We start from the raw sequence: 22404 nt of genomic DNA, 5'->3' as shown, positions 1-22404 counted from the left end.
TATTAGGGGGAGAAAAAAACACAACTCGCTGACTACCTTTCGATCAATTGCTATCGGGTCTTAAACATAAAATGTATTCATTTTTATTTTTATTTTTATTTTTTAAAAAGCGACAAATGCTTGTCTCTATGGCGCGTGAGTTGGTTGCGACATCATCGAACCCTCACCATTCCGCACGCCACACGAAAGACTTATTTTTGTACCGATAACTATTTAAACCAAATGACTTTGGCATAGAGTATTATCTGGATATCCATCATCAGTTTAATAGATTGTTATTTATAATATTTTAAATATTAAGTATTATTATTAAAATAATATATATAATTAATAATCAATGGATTAATTTAATATATTATTATTTTTCATCCATTATTATAACTTTATTCTTCCATGCAACACAATGTGATTCTTTGTCACTTTAATATATTGCTCAACATAAAAATATATTAAATCATATTCTAATAATTTCATTTGTTGTTGCGGAATAAAATAATATTTTCTTTTCACATTTATATTACCCATGTTATAAAATGATTTTATTGTAGAAAAGTTTAACTACTAAAATTTTTATAAATATTCACTTTATACTAATAAAGCTTTATATATATATATATATATAACTATATATTAATCTTAACTAATAGTACTCCCTAGCCTCTCCAATTGACATTTGGGCTTACAAGATTGGTTAACCAAACCAAATGAAATTACTCAATAGCCCTTACACTCTCATTTACTTGAGTGGGTCCCACACCAACCTATCATCCCTCTCAATACATATATATATATATATATATATATAACATTATATTATATACTTCATCTTTTTGTTTTTTAATTTTGTTTTAATTGTTTTTATTATTTTTCATACGTGTATATATATATATATATACATAAACATGATTTTGTATATTTTAATATTCTTTTTTTAGATATATTGTGTTTTTATTTTAATTTTGTTTTCGTTGTTTTTCATTTATATATATATATATATATTATTATTATTATTATTATTTGTTTTATTTAATTAATCTAATAATATTGGTGTTTGTGTTTTTTTTTTTGTATTTTTTGTTAAGTGATTTTTTTTAAAAAAAAATGATTTGTATTATTAGATGAAGCCTGTAGCACAAACACGGGCATCCATATTAGTTTATCTTTAAAGAAAGTGTGTCTTTTTCTGGGTGAGCATGACAAACACTCCACTCTCAACATTTTATATTATTCTACTAACACGAGCATCCATATTTTTTGTTTTTCATTTATAACTATATATTAATTTTTATGAATAGTACTCGGGACTCTTTGCAGCTGACATTTGGCACTTTCATATTGGTTTATCATATATCAACTTGGTATTCAATAATACAAAATCGATGGCTGGGATTTAATCAGAAAAATCTATAACTTTCAGATTTTTTGAATCAGGCTCCTTCCTAAAGATCACTTATTACCCTCTGCAGCTGACATTTGCCATTTTCATATTGGTTCATATTGGTTTATTGGGATCATGAGAAAGAAAACACCACAAACAAACTAAACAAAGGCCATGAAATTCATATGCTGCCACATATTATTTGTGCAATGAATTTAGTAAAAAAACAACTCATGAGAATATAAAATAGACAAAAAGATATAGACGAAAATTTTCACTATAAAAAAAAACTGAACAGTTGATTTTGCCTGCCATACACTTAGATAATGACATTTTTTTTCCAAGTTCTTTGCTTTTTCCATTTTTGGTTCTCTTCATTCCTCATCGTAAACATGTTGGTACAACTAATCCATCCCCTTGCTGTGAGAGATGGCGTAGCAAATTCTCTTGCCCGCACCTTCATTTCCTGCCCTCCGTTATGTAGTTGGATTCTTCGGCTCGATCACCGCTTTCATCCCTGCAAGACTCTTCAACGCCGCTGCTAATGTCCTCTACTCATCCGTTCCCCTGCCGTGGGAGATGGCGCATCGAATGATGGAAGGGACGGCCGGAGGTTAAGATTTTAGTTTTAATATTATAATAATTATTGTTATTATCTTTAATATTAAATAAAAAATATTAATTAATAACCTCATGTTTGGGGAGAGAACATGATTCAGGTTTATTTTATTTTTCAAAATAGTTACAAGACTTCTCTCACATTCTAACATAATAAAAAAAATGATCGTTAAGAATTTGAGAAAGCAAATAGAAGACAAAGGAAAAACAATAAACATATGAGAAAAATACATAAATAAAACAAAAAATTAAACCTAAATAATTTAAAAAAAATTGTTGTAACAAACTAGAGAAAAAAGATTGCCACAATTCCAAACTTCCAACCTGAATTATTAGAAATGGATTTATATATATATATATATATAAACAAAAAAAAAAATAACACAAAATAATTTAATTTATTGAGAGAATCAAAAATCAAAATCAAATCTTAGCAAAAGGGAAAAAAGAACAAATACATTTACTAAATCCACCTCCTGATAGCGAACATCATAAAAAGAAAAACGTGCCTAAAATTTTTGGATAAAGATATCGAAAAGCATTAATTCAAATGCATTTCTACACAAATCAAACAATAACAATTTGAATAACTATGTTGATAATTCGAAAATAAAAAAACATTCCCTTAAAAAAACAAGGAAAAAAATGTAAAAAAAGCATTACACCATTGTTACCTTAACACTTGAATCATAAGTATAACAAATTTATCTTTAAATATATTTGTTTGAACTATATACTAAATTTAATAGAAATATATAGATAATGAAATCTTTAAAAAAACAAATGAAGGAGATAGAGTGTTAGAGAGAATGAGAAACAGAGAAGGAAAGAAATATGATAATGATGACAGATAGAGCATAGAGCATAATTAAAACAACATGGAATAATTATTTCACCATAGTTGAGTAACAATGCTCTCTCTCTTCTGTCATCTCCTCCATCTTCATCATCTCTTCATCATACCATCACGTTTTATATACATGCATTTCTCAAATCAAAAGCATATAATATATACATATATATATATCGAACATCACTATTCCTTGAGAGTTTGTCTTTGTTGATTTCCTTTATCATTAATACCTCTGCTAGCTCACTTTAATATCCTTCTTGATTCCCCATTGTTAGTCAATGGGCCAATGAGAAGGCAACAACAATATACTATGATGAACACCCGTGAGTGAGCATACCCGACCATTACTTGGCTTTTGATTTATCCTACCAAATCATGTTAGGGTTTTGCAAATAAAAGTAAAAAAACATTTTTTTCCCGACTCTCTATTGTTAGTCAACTGGCCAATAAAAAAACCGACAACAATATAATATTAAGAACACTATCCAACACCTATTTCTCTACTCCACGTGGATAAGTATACCATCAAATCGAAAGGGTTTTATCAGTGATTGTTTTTTTTTTGAACCCTAACCCTACCCCTCAATGATGCTACCTCCTCCGCCCCCTACGCTCTCAAGCGTGCCACTAATTCCGCCGCTTGAATAATGTTCCCCTTCGGCTTCAAAACACACACACACACACACATATATATATGAAAAAAAGAATTGGGAAAAAGTGAAAATAAAAATAAAAAAATAGACAAAAATCATGCCTATATTTATATATACAAAAAAATTGGAAAAAATGAAAACAAAATTAAAATAAACAAAAATCATACCTATATTTATATATGCATATATATCATATTAATAGCTGATTTTTTTGGTTTTTCTAATTTTTGGTTTTAATTGTTTTTGAGAGCGTAACACTAATCCACGCCACTTGAATAATTTAATAAAAACCACTAATTTAATTGTTTTTCCAAACTAATATATATATATATATATATATATGATTGCATAAAAGTATATATAAAGAGATAAACTACCCTGTCACCAAAGAAGAAGATCTAGATGATTAACATTTGATCCCCTTAAATCCTTTCCATGTCATTTGGAGATGTTTAATTGGGTGGGAAATTTAATATTATTTTGTTGTATTGAACCTATTTCCCATTAAACTTTCTTATTTTTTTTCATAATGATAATAAATAAAATTGAATCATAATTCAAGAACGGCCTTAGATTACAAATATAAAGATGTCTATAGTGACTGCCGTATGACATCCCAACAACACCTATATTACTCTACAGAACCCTAATTCATCAATTCAAATATAAAAACAAATCTACTCTTCTTTTAAGAAAAATCTAACAAAAACATGATCACAATCTTTGACAAAATAATATATATAATGTATTTAAAAAAACATAACAATAACCAAAGACAAAACAAGACAAAAACAACTATCTTTCTCTATATAGACATTTGTGAGGTAGTAATGGCTATCCCAACCAAAACAAACAAACAAACAAAAAAACTTGAGAAAGTCGAGATAATATTCCCAAATAACACTCCAACATCACTCTGCTAAATCTAACATGATATACAATCGCATCAATCTTTGTTGAGATATAATTTGCCATGTTCTTCAAAGTGTTGAAACATCTGTTGTATTCCAACCTAACAACACTTACATTACTCTAGAAAACCCTAATTCAATTGTTTTTCCAAACTATATAAATATATATACATATATGATTGCATATAACTATATATAGAGAGATAAGAGACAAAACAACCTAACAACAATTAACATTACATATAGCAACCGACCAACACCTACATTACTCTACAAAAACCCTAATTTAATTGTTTTTTTCCAAACTATATATATATATATATATACATATATGATTGCATAAAAACTATATATAAAGAGATAAGATACAAAAACAATCATGCAATAATTAACATTACATATTTATGGACATACCGACTTCCAATGCATAAGGCTACTGTCACCAAAGAAGAAGATCTAGAAGATCAACGTATATAAAGTTAATCCCCTTAAATCCCTTTCATGTCATTTTAGAGTCTGTTTGATTAAGTTTTGGGGTTTTTGTTTGAAAAAAACTGTATGAAAATAATTTATGTTATTATTATTAATTTAATATTCTTTTGTTGTATGGAACCTATTCCCCATTAAACTTTCTATTTTTTTTCATAATGATAATAAATAAAATTGATTCATAATCCAAGAACGGCCTTAGATTACAAATATAAGGACATCTACAGTAATCACCGTATGACATCCCAACACCACCTATATTACTCTATAGAACCCTAATTCAATTCTTCCTCCAATATATATATATATATATATATTATTCAATTCAACTATCTATATAGAGATAAGATACTAAACAATCTTGCAACAATTAACATTGCACATCTATGGACATGCTTGACTTACAATGCATCATCTTACCCGTCATCGGAGAAGGCGATGTAGAGCATCGGCGAGGGTGCTTAGGAGTCTGAAGGAGACCATCGGGGACGTTATGCGGCGAGATTAGAAACCCTTCTACTAAAAAAAGACATTGGTTAGGCACATTTGATACACCGGGAAGAAGCAGCGGTGGCTTATGACATGTCATCAATCACCTTTAGAGGTATCGAAAGCTCGGACTAATTTTTTTGCTATGAGTTTCTCACTATGCCTTCTCCACCACGTCCATCACCACCTCCATCACCTCTTCCTTCGAGAAAAAGGAGAAGGAATATTGTTACGAAGATAACTTGGAGATTAATGATGATCATGATCATTTAGTTGATAGAGATGAGCGATGATTGGATCAATATTACCACCATTTCTAGAGTTTTTTTGTCAATCGAATGCATTACCTTCATCTTTAGATCTTGTAATGAGTATGTTGTTCATCACTTCTAATGATGTATTGCAAGATGAAAGCTTTGCTATGAAAAAGCGATGAAAATAATTAAAGAGAGTTTTTGTTATGAAATAAAAATGAGTTTTTTTAAATTTAATAGAAATATAGTTTGATCATCAAAACCTCTGTGATAGTCATCAATATATATATATATATATATATATATAAAACACAAGTACCATTAATTCTCAAATGGTTTATTAGGTAGCATATTCTTTCATATATACTCAATTAATATATGTAATGAAAGTAATTAATACAAGAAGTTGACAATTAATGGTTGCATACTATAATGCAAATAGACAAAAAGATACAGACGAAAATTTTCAATATAAAAAAAAACTGAACAGTTGTCTTTTGAACAGTTGTCTTTGTCCGCCATGAACTTAGATAATAAACAGTTGATTTTGCCTGCCATAAACTTAGATAATGACATTTTTTTCCCAAGTTCTTTGCTTTCTCCATCTTTGGTTCTCTTCATTCCTCATCGTAAACGTGTTGGTACAGCGAATCCATCCCCTTGCTGTGAGAGATGGCGTAGCAAATTCTCTTGCTCGCACCTTCATTTCTTGCCCTCCGTTATGCAGTTGGATTCTTCGGCTCGATCACCGCTTTCATCCCTGCAAGACTCTTCAACGCCGCTGCTAACGTCCTCTACTCATCCGTTCCCCTGCCGTGGGAGATGGCACATCGAATGATGGAAGGGACGGCCGGCGGTTAAGATTTAGTTTTAAAATTATAATAATTATTGCTATTATCTTTAATATTAATTAAAAAATATTAATTAATAATCTCATGTTTGGGGAGAGAACATGATTAAGGTTTATTTTATTTTACAAATGTTATTATATATGTAAATATATGATTTTACAGAAACATCCTTTTTATATATTGAGAGTAAATTCTCTTGCATCAACATCAAGCATGGTAACATTTGGACTTTCAAGATTGGTTAAACTAACAAAATAAAATTACTCAATAGCCCTTACACTCTCATTTAAACCTTTCCAAATGAGATTTTGTACATATATATATATATATATACACATATACATACATATACATACATATAAAGTTTATCCCCCTAAAGCCTTCGAACTCCATTTGGTGCATGGATTTTGAATTTTTTTATTTGAAAATTTTATTATGATAGATTGCATTGAAATGGATTGATGAGTCTTGAAGGGATGGGAACCTAACTTTGTTTTTGGTCTAACCTTTTAAAAAAAAATTATTATGTTAAAATCAATTGATGAAATTTGAGCCTAACTCATTGCCATTTGGAGCATGTTGATTCTGTTGTTTTTTTCAATTTTTTTTTAGAATTATTGTTATTATGTTAAATACATAGAATAAAGACTCCATGCAAAAACCATAAAGAATTTAGTCATTTTTTTACAACCATCATATAATGACAAACATAATAAGAAAAAGATAATTTATCATCTCCATCACATTATGTGAAAAAATCATCATAACTATTTTATCGGTAAAAGATGAAATATTAGAAGAATCCATCATCAATGAGAAATTTGAAAAAATTTGGAAGTCAGAAAAAAACATGTTAGCCCTAAGTCAAAAACTTATTTTTTTCAATAAATAAATAAATTACTAAACAAATAAATGAATCAAAACAATGAAATTTTAAGCATTGCTTCAAAATTCCATTACAGATAAAATCCATTACAGAAGTGTTGTAAACATATTAAATTCATATTTTCATCTACAAACTTGACTACAAAACTCTCTCACTAATCCATCTTCACCTAACCATTGATTACAAAGGACATCATCTATTTTTCGACCACACAAATGGCTCTCACACTCCCATCCCTCTTTTTCTATCCATTTACATTCTATACTCCATATGATATCTCTAAATAATCTTACTGCAAAATATTTACAATTATTTATTATATAATTACCAGATTTTTTGCTTTCAAATGGTTTTGAGCCATGATCAACTCTTCCAGTAGCAACCATGTTGAGCATTATCATGCCAGAAGGACGTGTTCCCTGATTTTTGTACAAAATAATTCCCCCTACATACCCAGCAAGTAAATGACCTTTAAAAGCTGCATTTGTTAGATATTGGATGCCTGAATCCATTTTCAACTTCATACAGTCGATCTGAAAAACAATGTCAAAAATATATTGTCAATATTAATACTATAACTTATCTACAATAAAAAAAGGAAATGATAAGTTTTGCACCAATCCAAGCACCAAACAAGCTTCCAAATTGTCTTGCCGGGCACAATTTTGAAGAACACTAATATACTCCTTCATGTCAAGATACCATAAATTATCAACCCGCATTAACTGCCCAACTTTCCGACTTTTCGATGCTACATAAAAACTCTTACAACTGCAAAAGATATATGTATATATACACTCATAATTCAAAGAAGCAACTATGGCTTTTATGCTATGAATAATTAATAAAATTACCAGCCACGTAATATTTTGAGATCATGAAGAGATCTAGAAGATGTTGAAGCAATATATGCAATGATTTCTTCAATCAATTCTTGAGGGATGATGTCAATAAAAGACTTGCAATACTTCTCTCCCATACTAACAAAATGAAAAAAATTATCATTAGTAATGTGAGAAAAAAAATTGAAGACAAACAAAAATGAAAGCAACCAATGAAGGAAAATACATAGAGAAAAAAAATAGACCTAGATAAGGAAAGAAAAACATTCTAACAAACTAGAGAATAATGATCACCACAAATGCAAACTCCCAAACAAAGCTGTGATAGATGGAAGTGTATATATATATAGAAAAACAAAGAAAATAACACATAATAAATGGATGTATATATACATAGAGGAAAGAAAGAGAGAGAGAGAGAGATTGTGTGTTTTGTTTTGTTTGTTTTTTTTTTCTTTTCTTGCTGCCATGGTTTTCCAGACGCAACTTTTTATATTATTTGTTTGCATATGTCATTAGAGATATCAAGGATTTTGTTGTCAATTCTTTGTCTAAGGAGGTAAGATTTGGTTTTAATTTTCACAATTTTTCATCAATTCATATATTTTTCTTTGAGCTTATTTGGCAAAAGACTTTTTGTAGCTATTAGATAGTTATATCATTTGTCATAGGATTTTGCTGTTATAGGGCATCTGTATGTTACTTTTCTTTGTCTCAATTTAACAATTGATGGTCATTGTTTTTCAAACATGATTTTTTTTTTGTTATTTGTTTGCATCTTTCGACAAAGATATTAAGGATTATGTTCTCAATGAGTTGTCCAAGAAAACAAGATTTGCTAAAAGATGGTTATGGATGTCAAGATCGCCAACTAATCATTTAAGCATGGTATGAAATAGCTAGATTCATTTTTGGTATTTGAGCTTGACTTCTTTGTCTTTGCCCATTATATGTTATAACACAATATATGTTGTTCATTGCTCCCATCCAATCAAGAGACAATCCAATGCAGATCTACACATTAATCATCGGGATCAAAAATTTTTTAGGGTTTGCTAGCTTATGGCAGGATTGGAATGGATTTTTTTTTTATCATCATGATCCAAAAAACTAGAGTTTGCTAGCTTTTGGCTGGATTTGTATAAAAAAATCTACTCTTCTTTTAAGAAAATCTACCCTTCTTTTGGATTTTATCATAATTTTAACATTTTCAATTACATTTTTAGAGAAAAAAAATGTACGAATGGAAATCAAATCTATTTTTATGAACCAAAGAAGAACAACGCAAGGAAACCATCTCTCTATATATAGAAATAGACTACTCTTCCAACACAATCATTAATATCCTAGATCAGACGTGGTAAGACTCCAACAAAAGATACATATCATCAGTCTAATGTTTTCTACAATTCCAAGATCCTCTTTTGCTCATCCTTATTATTATTATTCAATTATCAACCAGTTTGTTTTATTTATAGCAATAAAAAAAATATCATACTTGCATCTTGAATTTATCTTTCTTTATTATAATTTAATGCAATTCGCAGTGTTAGTAAAGCAAAACAAAAGAAAGAGAATGAGTACATCCAAATTCAAGACAATTTGTGTTTTTTGCGGTAGCAGCCTAGGAAAGCAAAAGAGTTATCAAGATGCTGCTATTGATCTTGGCAAAGAACTGGTTTGGCTTCTTACTTTTACCTAATTTTAATTTTTTTTTTCATCACTCTCTCTTCCGTTCCATTGTTCTTTCTCTATTATTGTTCTTATAATCATATAGCCTACTCATTTGTGTATGCTCAACTACAAAAAATATGAAATAACTTTGCAAATCCCTTCAGGTGATGAAAGACATTAATTTAGTATATGGAGGAGGCAATATTGGATTAATGGGCTTGATATCGCAAACTGTCTTTAATGGTGGAAAACAAGTTCTTGGGTATGGTTTATTTAAAAAAATAATTTAAAACACCATTTATTTGAGCTGAAGTTATTAACATTTTTTTCTCCATATGCTTAGTATCATTCCCAAAAGCTCTAATGGATAAAGAGGTATGAAAAAAATTATTGAATTTTTATGACAAGCTATTCCAAAAACCACAAATACCAATGGCTATTCGAGTAATATATTGTTTTGTAAATTTGTCAGATCACTGGCGTCACTATAGGAGAAGTAAAACCTGTGGCCGATATGCACCAAAGAAAAGCGAGATGACTCAGCATTCGATGCTTTTATTGCTATGCTCTGGTTATTACACAACCTACATTTCATATTTGTTATATATTCACTAACATTGTTTTATTTTGGTATCATTCTGTTATCATTCATTATACAAATCCTCTCACAAGTCATTAATTTTTTCTCTTGAAATAAAAAAATAATTAATCTCAATTGAAATTATTATACAGGAGGTTATGGTACTCTTGAAGAACTTTTTGAAGTGATTACGTGGGCACAATTAGGCATACACAACAAGCCGGTAATTCAATGGCAATTATAGGCAAACATAATGGAAATTATGAACAAATTATGACAAATTTATTCATTTTTGTAGGTTGGATTATTGAATTTTAATGGCTACTACGACTCATTGCTTTCTTTCATTGACCAAGCTGTAGAAGAAGGTTTCATCAACCCAAGTGCAAGACATATTATTGTCTGCGCTTCAAATGCAAAGCAACTTATGGAGAAACTCGAAGTATTTTTACAAATGTTTTTTGTAATTTTTTTCCAAAATATGAATGCATTAATAGTTATTGCTAATGTGTAAAAAATTTTACTGAAATGACAGGACTACCACCCATGTCATGAACAAGTGTCATCAACTAAATTGGAACTATGAGCAACTAGAACACTCCAAAAAAAATGTAAGTTCAATTTAAATATGTGAAAAATATCAAGTTAACTACAAATTAATCTTAGACTAATCATGATTAATGAAAAAAAAAAATCACATATAACAATAATACTTGCATATCAATTTAAAAATACAAAACAAAATGAATAACTAATTGACTTACTCTGATTATCATGGAAAACAAATGTAACACTAAACGATCCATGCATTAGTAACTATAGCATGGTTTTTTAGTATATCTTCCCAATCACCAACAACACATTACTTAATGAAAAAAAATGAGCTAATACATTATTATTTTTTCAGGTTGACTCATCAAACAATAATGGGAAAAAACCTCTCAAATCCAACTCATCTCCTGAAAACCCACCAGAAATCACTCTGTTCGACCTCAACCTTCCAGCTACCATGGATGACAATGTTGAACATACAAATGTTTCTGAAGCACATTTATAATGAAAATCATGAATGAAATGAAAAAAAATTATTTTGTACTCTTTTATGTTGCTATTTAGAATGGACAATAAAATCTTGAACTTTTGCCCGTATTTAATACATGAATAAATATTTGCAAATTAAATGTGTTTTTCAAAAAAAAAATTAATGAAACACTTCTAATAAACAACAATTATTAGCAAATAAAATATTAATTACATGTAAAGTTTTTCCCAAAAAAACACATTATAGATAACCCCGTAGCGTCAGCACGGGCTGGCCACACTAGTATATATATATAGATATATAAGCAAATAAAATTATTAATTAGGCTAATTAGTTTGTTTTCTCATTGTTATCATCTATTTGACCATAAATTATTTTAAACAAAATATATATATTAGAAAAACACCAAACTACATCTCAGTCTCATTTTCGGAGAATATAAGGATAAAAGTATAATATTTTTTTTAAAAAATAGATAAATTACTACTATTAATGAAAAAAGAAACAATAACAAATCTCCACTAACAAAAATAACAAAAAATAAAGACAGTAAAAAATAAAAACTCGAGTCCATTAGCTGGGCAATAACATCCAGCAATAGAAACAAAATAACAAAAAGATAAATGAGGAACAAAGACCTCTTTAAAGACTCAACAAAGAAGTTGATTTTGAAATGGGTAAAACTCACTCATACTATTTTCTTAATTTAACAAACTTTTTTTTTTCCCAATTGAAAACAATCAATTTTGTAAAATAACAAATCAAAACTATTTCTGAAAAAAAAAAAAATTAAATTATGAAAAATTTCATTCTAATTTTTTATTTTAAATAAACTCATAAAAAAAGCAAACCATCTAGTGATCCATATCTCGAGGGATATCTGACCGTTCAATTTACATCGGACGGCTGAGACCTCTCCCGCTCATTTCGAAACCCACCCCCAAAATTCATTTGAATTGTGAGAGTGAGGATCAGAGCAGCGACCATGGAGGGAAGCGAGAGCGAGGCCGTCTTCGATGCTTGCGATCTCAACCCCCAGCGCTTCATCAACGAGGTCCTCAACACCTCCGACGATCTCCTCGATGGTGCCTTCCAGTTCTGCCTCCAGTTACGGATGATCTCCCCGCATGATCTATTGATCTTTGTGTGACGCTTCTCAACCCTAATGTTTGCACTTTTTTTGGATTTCTCAGGCAGGCTTCAATCATCACGGGATATGGGGAGAAGCAATCTGATGAGCTTGCCAAGGTATAAAGGCCTCGGCTTTGCCCGCATTATTCATCGATTTAGTGGTTTTGTGGATGATTTAGTGTTATGTTTGTGATTGCCTGAAATGTGTGTGTTTATTTTCGACGATTATGAACGATTGATCATCAGAGTGTTTTGTGGATCATTTATTAGCCCTTAATGATAGATAATTGTGGTATTAACCACAAACAATGGTATTTGATTCTGAAAACGTCTTTCTTATTTTTATTTGGGGGAACAAGTGAACAACCGTTTTGCTGAGCTTTGTATTTGAAAATTAAGCAAGATGGTTCTTGCTTGAAGGAATTTAACCAAAAGTGCTAGTTTGTAGGGGCGGCCATGAGTTGGGACAATCTATGAATGGAGGACAAAAAAACATTGACCAAAACCATAGGGAACTTCAAGCTGTTCCTTAGCCCTTTTGTTTGTGGTTGGTGAAAAATGATGTATGGAAGAGAAAAACTAAAAGCTCTATAAAAGTGGGACTTATATAGTTTGAATAAGTTATTATAATGATTTTTACAACCACCATTTGGTTAACATTTCTGGATTCTTAGGTTTGTACATCTTCCCTTTTTTCTTTCTTTTCTGGTCAAATTCCTGCGTAATGTGATTTTTTTCAAGGCCCAAGGCTTGTTTGCGTTAGATAATTCATAATCAAGGCTTGTTGTTCATCTTGGAAAATAAAGGGGTAACATTCAAATTCTCACACTCAACTTCTCTCTTAGATTCAGAAAATAGATTAGAATATGTAGTGTCTATGATCAATTTCTATTGCTTGGTGGATGATACTAAGTTCAATTTAAATTGCCAGCATCTTACTGAAAAACAATCTTGGTAGCTGTAACACTTTATTCTTTTCCTTAAGCCTCATTTGATTTGTCTATAGATGGCTTCATTTGAATTGGCTGACATTAATGCTCCACTATGAATCCTAAAGAAAGGAGTCTCCATCAAGTGCTTAATATTAATAACCTTCAGTTTAATAAAGGCTAACCATGCTCTAATAGTTTGATCATATTTATTGTTTATTTATTTATTTATTTTTGTGATGTTTATTGTTTATTTATTTATTTATTTTTGTGATGTCTTAGGGTGTTTCATACCTTCGTAACATGACCCAAGGAATTCTGGACAAGAGAATGAACATCTGGGAAAAGTATTGTCTTCGACATTGTTTTTCTGTACCTGAGGGCTTTTTGCTGCAAAAAACTGTAGGTTTTCTATCTGAATGGAGCTAATTTATGCAAGCATTGGTACTTCCTATCTTGCCTGTTTTTTGTTCTGCGTTCTGCATCTGCAACTGTTCCTGCTATTAACTATAGGATGTGATGCATTTCATGATGTTACTTCTTCTACTAGATCTTTTCATGGATCAGAGACTTCCACCATCATGCCATTCTTGGTTAAATTAACTATAGCCTGCTAGCTCTAAAGTTTTATATTTAACTATTACGAAGGATTCAAATTTCTTTTTTTTTATTATTACTAAAGCCGGTAACCAAAAAAATTTATCAGAAATTCTTTTTAAGCTATTAGTTTTCTCTGCAAAGTGGGGAAAAAAGTAGCTTCACCTTTTTCCAAACCACCGTTTTAGCTCTTGTTTTTGCAATCAAGAGAGATGGAACTTTTCAACATTGTTCAAATGGTTTAACAATAATTTTAGTGTTCTAACAGCTTTTTTTTGTTACATATTTTTATCCAGCAAGATTTGTCTGTTGAGAATTTATCACTTCAAGAAGGAGGTTCTGAAGCAGAACTTGATTCTCAGCTGAGCTCATTAAGAGAGAAGCTTGCTGCAGTAAATATCTGTTATTTGTTCATCTTTCTTTGGTTTCCTTAACTCTGCTTCTCTAGAGACAATTGCAAATTTTCTAGGTTAGGAAGGAATCTTCAGAGCTTCATAGAGAGATCCAAGCTCTGGAAAAGCAGGCGTCTCTTAACAATAGTTATGACGCATCCATTGCTGAGGCACTGCAGCTGTATGAGCCGAACTCAACGCATGAGATGTTTCAAGGTATAATTGCACTTCCAAACATCTGGTATATCATGTTCGATGGTGTTCTAGTTGCACTTCTGCTTTGTGTTTCTGTTTAGCAGTTTTCATCAAAGCATGTCAATGTCCTCAAGATAACCTTGAAGCCATTCTTTCATAGTTTCATTTGAAGAATCAACGAGGAGTGGTTCAATTCTGCTTATGATTTTCTGTGTCATTCCAAATTCAAATGTAACAATTTAACTACTAAGTGATCTTCCACCACAGCATTTTAACTATGGTAGATTAGAGTATGTACTACCAAGGATGGAATTCTTTCTTTCCTACTTTAGTCTTTGATGATCTTAGGGACCTTGACTTTTAATAACCTAATAATATATATCCACTATTTCATCTTCATTTCTTCTTTCATCTGGTTCTGGTTTGACAAAGAGGATTCCCAAGGTCGGACAGGCAAAAGAATCACAAAGAAATCTTTTGGTTCAAAAGATTTATGCAAATTAATCATACTTCCTTTGCATGCGTATTAGTGAACGACAAAACTAGTGTAATCACTTAAGCTACCTAAATAACAGTTTTTAAATTAAATTATTGTCCTTTTACATTACACTAGCCTTAATGTTTGGGGATGACCTTTTTTTCCCCTTTCCTTTCTTGATCATGCTTGTTTCTAAGACTCGATAGCTAGCCATCCATGTTTCCCTCTCTTGCTTGAAATTTCATTAAAGATTGAGATTTGGAGCATAAAAAAAGCCTCAAGTGGTTTTGCTTAAAATTTACTGTATTATTATTACCACACCATATGTAGATCCTTTTCCTTGCTTTATCTCAATTTGGTCAAATGACTTAGTAGCTTTTCAGAGGTAAGGAAAGTGGCATCAGTACTGCAAGCAAAAGCTGAGACTATGCAGATCAAAAGAACAAAAGATATGGAACCTCTGATTGCTGGGAAAATAAACTCACCGAGTAAAAGGCAGCATGTGTTTGATAACCATGGTAATACAGAATTTCATATGTTGCATGCTGCTATCACCTGTAAATTATTGAAATTAAAGCCTAGAATATGATCCTACTTGGTCTCCCTACTTATTTTTCAGATCTTACTGCAAGCCTTGATGATATTCTTGGAGTAATAACTGTCTTGAAGAATATGTAACAGCAATATGCAATGACATTATCATGGTACCTTCCTCTGCCCTTGCTTTTCTTTCTTTCTTTCCATTTTTTTACCCTTTTTTTTTTTGCTGTGTGTGTGTGCGGCCACACGTGTGTTGTTGTAAATCTGTGCTTTATTGGAAGGAAGCATGTTACTTGAAAGCAAGTATTGACTAATCAAGATGATCAAGTGGTGTGTATCAGAGTTCATATTTCTTGACTTGTGACTGTCTTATCTTTATGTAGCTACAAGTTTAAGCAGTTCATTGATGTATTTATTAGTGACTACTTATAACCATTTGGAGGTCACCAAACTACCAACTAAGCTGAACTGCATTGGTTACAATTGTATCCAACCAACTTTGCATACCCAAATCCATCATCCTTTATCACCATGTTGTAACAGGTAGAGACTGTTGGTAAGCTTATGGTGTACTATCAGTTCTTTTACTCAAGGAAGTTTGATCATACAACTGATTAGTTCATGGACTTCAATCAAAGAATTGTTTTAATATGTATAATATTATTCATATAATTTTTTTTATTAGTAAAATTTACTATTCAGATAGCTCATGATCAAGACTAATCATCCTTCATAAGATTGGGTTTGGACATCCCCGGTAAAGGTGAGGCTCTTGCTCATTTGAAAGCATCTCATTTGAAACAATGAAGATAATGTTTTTACTCAATTTATTCTCCCAATTATATGTAAATTATTTTTCCATACCATCAATGCAGTATTATAAATTGTTTTTCATATTTATTCTATTTAGTTATTTGCAATATATTGTTGTCAGTGTTTTTGTGGTGAATATAGATTATCATTATCATTGAAATTTTCAACATAGACCTTGACTTACTACATCACTCTCACTGACGACCTTGATTATCTGCATTTAGCCCTCATGCATAGCACTTGACGGAACTGACTTTTTCAATGCATTTGATGTTTGCTCAGTTGATGGATTTACAAGCAAAATAATGACCGAATGAATGATGCAATATGAAATGAGATGTTGAAATAATTATATGTGAATAAACAACTATGACAGACATTTCCTTTTAAGTAATTTTAAAATTATGATCATATTGTATTGTACTACATTAATATTAATTTTGGCTTGAAAAATATGGAACGTAGAGGGCAGTCCTTTGTTATTTCTTTCCTAAATTCCATTTTATCTAAAATTGTTTATTTACTTATTTCCACTTAGATTGAGAAAACAACAGTAAACCTAGTTGGTGACAAAGTGGTTGTTATGTATGTCTTTATCACTGTGTTTGAATGTTTCAATGCATGCTTACCATTTCATGTTGGCTATAAATTCTAAGGTTGGTGAATAATTACTAAATATGCTTCCATCTCCTCCACAAAGACTTGAATCTCACTGTCTCTGAAAACAAAGTGAGAGGGAGACACCTTGAAGAAATCAAGTCTGGCAATTGGCAGCCAACTGTCTTAATTAATGTGGTTGCTATGCCTCCCCATCAGTGTGGTTGAATGCTATCAATGCTTGTTTTTAAGGTGATATTAATTATTAAAGGAATTATCAATACCGTGCCAACAATATCTTGGCCTATTAGTACCGGGTCTTCTACGGTTGTGAAAAGCATTTATGTTTTATTGAGAAAAGAGGTTTGAATCTCAGCTCATGAAAACGGATAAGTTGAGTATTTATGCATACTCGTTAACAATGTGGATGCTTATCTTTTTAAATATCATCTTATTTTTAAGATGATATAAGTTTTAAAGGAGTACTACTCTTCTCCAAACTTTGATGCTTAGATGTGTAAACTCTTGGCTTATTAGGCTATGGATAATTAAAAAAAAATGCGCAAATGTATGTATATACTTGTCAATATTTAGCAGGACTACTACCTTGCATTTGTATAGATTTTTTTTTAATTTAATTTGAACTCTCACCATGCTTATCACTTAAAAATTTACTTTTATTTCAACCGACCTTTTTGCATTCTCTGTAAGGAAAAGAACAGTTCTTATTGCAATCACATCCTCTAAAATAAATGTTGGTTGAAACCTTGATTTAAAATTTGCTTGTTTGAGTGTATAACATATGATCAACATTTATATATTATACATTCTTGATTCAATGCAGTTTATATATATTATTAAACACAAAACATATATAGAGAGATTAGTTAAAATAAGTTTATGAGAATTAATGGACATGCATGTCCGCGGTTAATGCACTATATTTTACTCTGGTTGAAAAATATCATTTCTATAGTATCTGTTTTTGTTTTGTTTTGTTTTTTATCCTATTTACCTGGAGTCAGAAATAGTCATGAGGTCAGTCTATCAGTCATTTATGTATTCCATTTTATTCAAAATTTTATTTGTTTATTTATTTATTTTCATTTGGAGTGAAGAAAAAAAAAAAAATTAAGGGAGCCTCCTTGGAGAAATATTTATAAATAATTAGTTTTTAAAAAAAAAGTTGAAATTCGATTCAGAGCACTATGAAGAAAAAGTCATTAGAATTTAATATGTGATTCACCACTATAAAAAGGTCATTAGAATTTGATATGTGATTTATAACAGCACTTGAAAAAAGTCATTGGAATTTAATATGTGACTTTAATGTATAATTCGTTATGTCATTAAAATAAATACAATGACAATTTTTATGTGATTTTTGAAGTGACCATTGAGCTAATTATCATCATATTTCATTTTTTTTCAAATACAAACAATTATGTATTATATAGAAATTATAAAAAATTATAAAGTTTGAAAAATTATATTATTATGAGATAAAATAATTTTAATAATTATTTGAGGTATATATATAATTTTTTTTTAAAAAAAGGATAAATCACGTAAATTAAAAAAAATTGAAGGAAAAACGTTATTTTATACTATTCATGAATTTTAGAAACATGTAAATTTTCAAAACTGTATTATATATACTGGATAAGATGGATGTAGCCACATTGAAATAACTAAACTGCATTTAATTGAGGGCCACTTATCTTTTTTACTTCTGAATTTTCCACATTGTTTTTGGTTTGAATAGAAAAATAAAAACCAAGTCTCATTTGATTATTCATCCATGACAAGCATAGAATTTAAAAGAAAAACCAACTCTGAGACATAATACACTTAATTATACACCCCTAATTTGAACAACTGTTTCTTTGTGCATTCATGTTGGCTATAAATGGATGCTTGAATCTTGCTTTAATTCTGTTAAGACATTCAACATTGAGAGTTAGACAACTTGGCTGAGGAAGCCACAAATTATATCACAAGTATTACATCAAGCCTCATCACATGCAGTTAATTTGTGGAAAAGTATTTTGTAATCAAGACTGGTAGTTGGCTATCACTGTGATTGAATATATGCTAAAAATAATGCTTATTTTTAAGATGATATTAATTATATATTATGTGAATTATCTTTCATGCTGTGATGCTACTATAAAAAGGTGCTCAAGGCCCTCTTGACAAAACTCCAAGAACATGTCTAGAGGCTTTCTAGGGATAATAATATATAGTTTCAACATGAAATCATGGCTTCCCTCAAAGTTCACAGCCACCTTCCCAACATTGATGATGATCATGGTGCTTTTGCTGTTAGTACTACTCTTCTCCAATCTTTGTTTCCCTGCTTTCAACATGGCAACAGCTTCAAATATTGAATCCGAAGGGAGAGCTCTTCTTCAATGGAAGGCCACACTCAAATCACAAGACCTGCTTCACAACTGGACATCAACAGAAAGTCCATGCAACTGGACTGGAATCTCTTGCAGATATGCTGGCCATCTCATGCCAACCATCACCAAGGTCCAACTGGGAGAGTTGGGACTAGAAGGGAAGCTGGAGACTCTCAACTTCTCTGCTTTCCCATCACTCAGAGTTCTCGACCTCAGTGACAACCATCTGCATGGATACATCCCTGAAGCCATTTCAGCTCTCTCCAAGCTCATCATCCTTGATCTCTCTAACAACAATCTCACAGGCGTCATCCCATCAGAACTTGGCAATTTGACAAAGCTCAAGACCTTGTGGCTCTTTGAGAATCAGATAAGTGGCTCCATACCTCCTTCTTTTGGACAGCTTAAAAACCTAAATTTGTTAAACATCGCTAGTAATGTCATAGTTGGTTCCATCCCTCCAATGCTTGGAAACTTGACTAAACTCAATGCTTTAATCTTAGCAAGAAATAACCTCACTGGGTCCATCCCTCGTGAGATTGGATATATGGTGAAACTCAAGGATTTTAATATTGCAAATAACAATATAATAGGTTCCATTCCTGCAAGCATAGGAAATCTAATTGAACTCAACTATTTAGGCTTTGATGGGAATCAATTACATGGATTCATACCATACCATATAGGAAATATGACTGAACTTAAAGGACTTTACATCTTCAACAATTACATAACTGGTCCCATCCCACATAGCATTGGAAATCTGACAAAGCTTGAAGATTTATACCTAGGTGCAAATAACATAAATGACTCCCTTCCTGGTGAAATTGGGAATCTAGTGAATGTGAGAACTTTTGACATATCTGAAAACCAAATAATTGATTCCATTCCGCGTAGTATTGGAAATCTAACGAAGCTTCAATTTTTTTATCTATATAATAATAACATAAATGGCTCCATTCCTAGTGAGATTGGAAATATGACAAACTTGATAGTTTTTCAAATATCTCACAACAAAATTAGTGGTTCTATCCCATATGAACTTGGAAACTTAACAAAACTTGAAACGCTCTACCTATTTAGCAATAACATAAGTGGATCCATTCCTACCGAGATTGGAAATTTAGTCCGTCTGAAAAATTTTGCAATATATGATAATCAAATAACTGGATCAATCCCTCCATCTCTTGGAAGTTTGAAAGGTCTTATAAAATTGATTTTGTTTGACAACTATCTTTATGGTAAAGTGCCTGATGAATTTGAGAACCTCACAAATTTAATCAACCTTCAATTGTTTAACAACTACCTTTCTGGTGATCTACCACCAGGTCTGGCCAAAGGAGGTTTGCTTCAGTATCTTATTTTGGGATACAATAAGTTCCAAGGTCCCATTCCGATCAGTTTAAAAAATTCAACAAACTTAGTAAGGGTCCGGCTTGATAACAACCAATTCACCGGAGATGTTTCTCAAAGCTTTGGAGTTCATCCATATTTGGTTTATATTGATCTAAGCTTTAACAGATTGTCTGGCACTTTATCACCGTTTTGGGGAGCATGCCTCAACTTGACAAGCTTTAAAATATCAAGCAATAGAATCAGCGGACAAATACCACGGGAAATCGTTCAATTGCCAATGTTACATATGCTTGACATCTCTTCCAACAATTTTGTTGGAAAAATTCCAAGGGAGTTGGGTAGGTCATCTTATATGTTTCACTTGAACATAAGCAATAATCACCTCACAGGAGCCATACCACCAGAATTTGGGGATCTATTTTCATTAGAAGTTCTAGATTTGTCAAGCAATAATTTGATTGGAGAAATACCAATACGGTTGGAGAATTGCATTAAATTGAGCACACTCAAGTTGAGCAATAATCTACTAAATGGCACCATCCCATCACAATTTGGTAATTTAAACTTGCATGATGATCTAGACTTAAGTGACAATTTATTCATGGGAGAAATACCACCACAACTTAGCAAGCTAACGGAGTTGCAAGAGTTGAATCTATCACACAATAAGTTAGTTGGTGACATTCCTTCTTCTTTTCAGTCAATGACAAGCTTAACATTATTGGATTTATCTTATAATTCTCTGGAAGGTCCGGTCCCAAAGAACCATTTCTTTCAAACAGCTCCCATTAAGTGGTTTATCCACAATAAGGGCTTATGTGGGCAAGTGCAAGGTTTGCCACTATGTGCTCAATCCCAGTCAACAAGTAGAGATGATGCAAAGAAACAACATAAAGTCATTATCTTGATTATTGTTTTGGTACTTGGCACTTTACTTACCATATTTCTAATAAGTGGAATATTCACATTGCGTTGTTTTAAGAGAAAGAGATCCATTGTAATTGACACAAGGGAGGAATTTGATGGCCATTTCTTCTCTGTTTGGAGAGTCAATCAAGGAAAGGAAGCATACAAAGAGATCATTAGAGTGATGAGACTTCAAAGTGAAAAGTATCGGATCGGTACCGGAGCATCTAGCATAGTATACAAAGCATCACTATCACTGGATTGACACTTGCTATTAAGAAAATCTCAAGAAGAAGAAGCTCAGTGAATGAGCAAGCTTTTCCAAAATGAAATACAAGCATTAACTGAAATTGCATACGGAATATTGTGAGGTTTTATGGTTTCGCTCTACAAATCAAATTCAACTTTCTTGCATATGAGTATATGGAGAGAGAAGCTTGGGTGCCACTTTGAGATCTCAAGAGAGGGCAATGGACCCGATTGGATCAAGAGAGTCAGAGATTATACAAGACATTGCTCAAGCTTTATCATATTTGCATCATGAT

General features: G+C 31.3%; 2 protein-coding genes and 1 pseudogene across 4 annotated transcripts; all 3 read left to right on the top strand.

Moving 5' to 3' along the window:
* The first annotated feature begins 9815 nt into the window (after positions 1-9815).
* On the top strand, positions 9816-11535 carry LOC120255325 (annotated as a pseudogene).
* Positions 11536-12468: 933 nt separating this feature from the next.
* LOC120255329 (protein MIS12 homolog) lies at positions 12469-16531 on the top strand. Of its 3 annotated transcripts, XM_039263173.1 has the most exons (8): positions 12469-12627; positions 12714-12768; positions 13863-13982; positions 14474-14569; positions 14647-14785; positions 15626-15760; positions 15862-15946; positions 16064-16531. In XM_039263173.1, the coding sequence occupies exons 1-7, from the start codon at positions 12506-12508 to the stop codon at positions 15918-15920; spliced, it is 726 nt and encodes a 241-aa protein (XP_039119107.1). In that variant the 5' UTR covers positions 12469-12505; the 3' UTR covers positions 15921-15946; positions 16064-16531. The 3 variants fall into 3 exon arrangements, with proteins under 3 accessions (XP_039119107.1, XP_039119106.1, XP_039119108.1); XM_039263172.1 differs by having other exon boundaries at positions 15862-16096; XM_039263174.1 differs by lacking the exons at positions 15862-15946; positions 16064-16531 and having other exon boundaries at positions 15618-15715.
* A 2850-nt stretch (positions 16532-19381) lies between these two features.
* On the top strand, positions 19382-22124 carry LOC120255324 (probable leucine-rich repeat receptor-like protein kinase At1g35710). The gene has a single exon (XM_039263163.1). The coding sequence runs from the start codon at positions 19404-19406 to the stop codon at positions 22122-22124; it is 2721 nt and encodes a 906-aa protein (XP_039119097.1). The 5' UTR covers positions 19382-19403.
* Positions 22125-22404: the final 280 nt, after the last annotated feature.

The sequence above is a fragment of the Dioscorea cayenensis genome, unplaced genomic scaffold, assembly GCF_009730915.1.
Source record: "Dioscorea cayenensis subsp. rotundata cultivar TDr96_F1 unplaced genomic scaffold, TDr96_F1_v2_PseudoChromosome.rev07_lg8_w22 25.fasta BLBR01000946.1, whole genome shotgun sequence".
Lineage (NCBI taxonomy): Eukaryota > Viridiplantae > Streptophyta > Magnoliopsida > Dioscoreales > Dioscoreaceae > Dioscorea > Dioscorea cayenensis.
The sequence above is the reverse complement of the archived record's forward strand: the minus strand, read 5'-3'. Positions and strand labels throughout refer to the sequence as shown.

Excerpts from the sequence above, each read along its gene's own strand:
- LOC120255324 (XM_039263163.1), top strand. The coding sequence starts at position 19,404 with ATGTCTAGAGGCTTTCTAGGGATAATAATATATAGTTTCAACATGAAA.
- LOC120255329 (XM_039263173.1), top strand. The coding sequence starts at position 12,506 with ATGGAGGGAAGCGAGAGCGAGGCCGTCTTCGATGCTTGCGATCTCAAC. Across the intron at positions 13,983-14,473 it reads GCTTTTTGCTGCAAAAAACT|CAAGATTTGTCTGTTGAGAA; the intron begins GTAGGTTTTCTA and ends ATTTTTATCCAG. Across the intron at positions 14,570-14,646 it reads TAAGAGAGAAGCTTGCTGCA|GTTAGGAAGGAATCTTCAGA; the intron begins GTAAATATCTGT and ends CAAATTTTCTAG.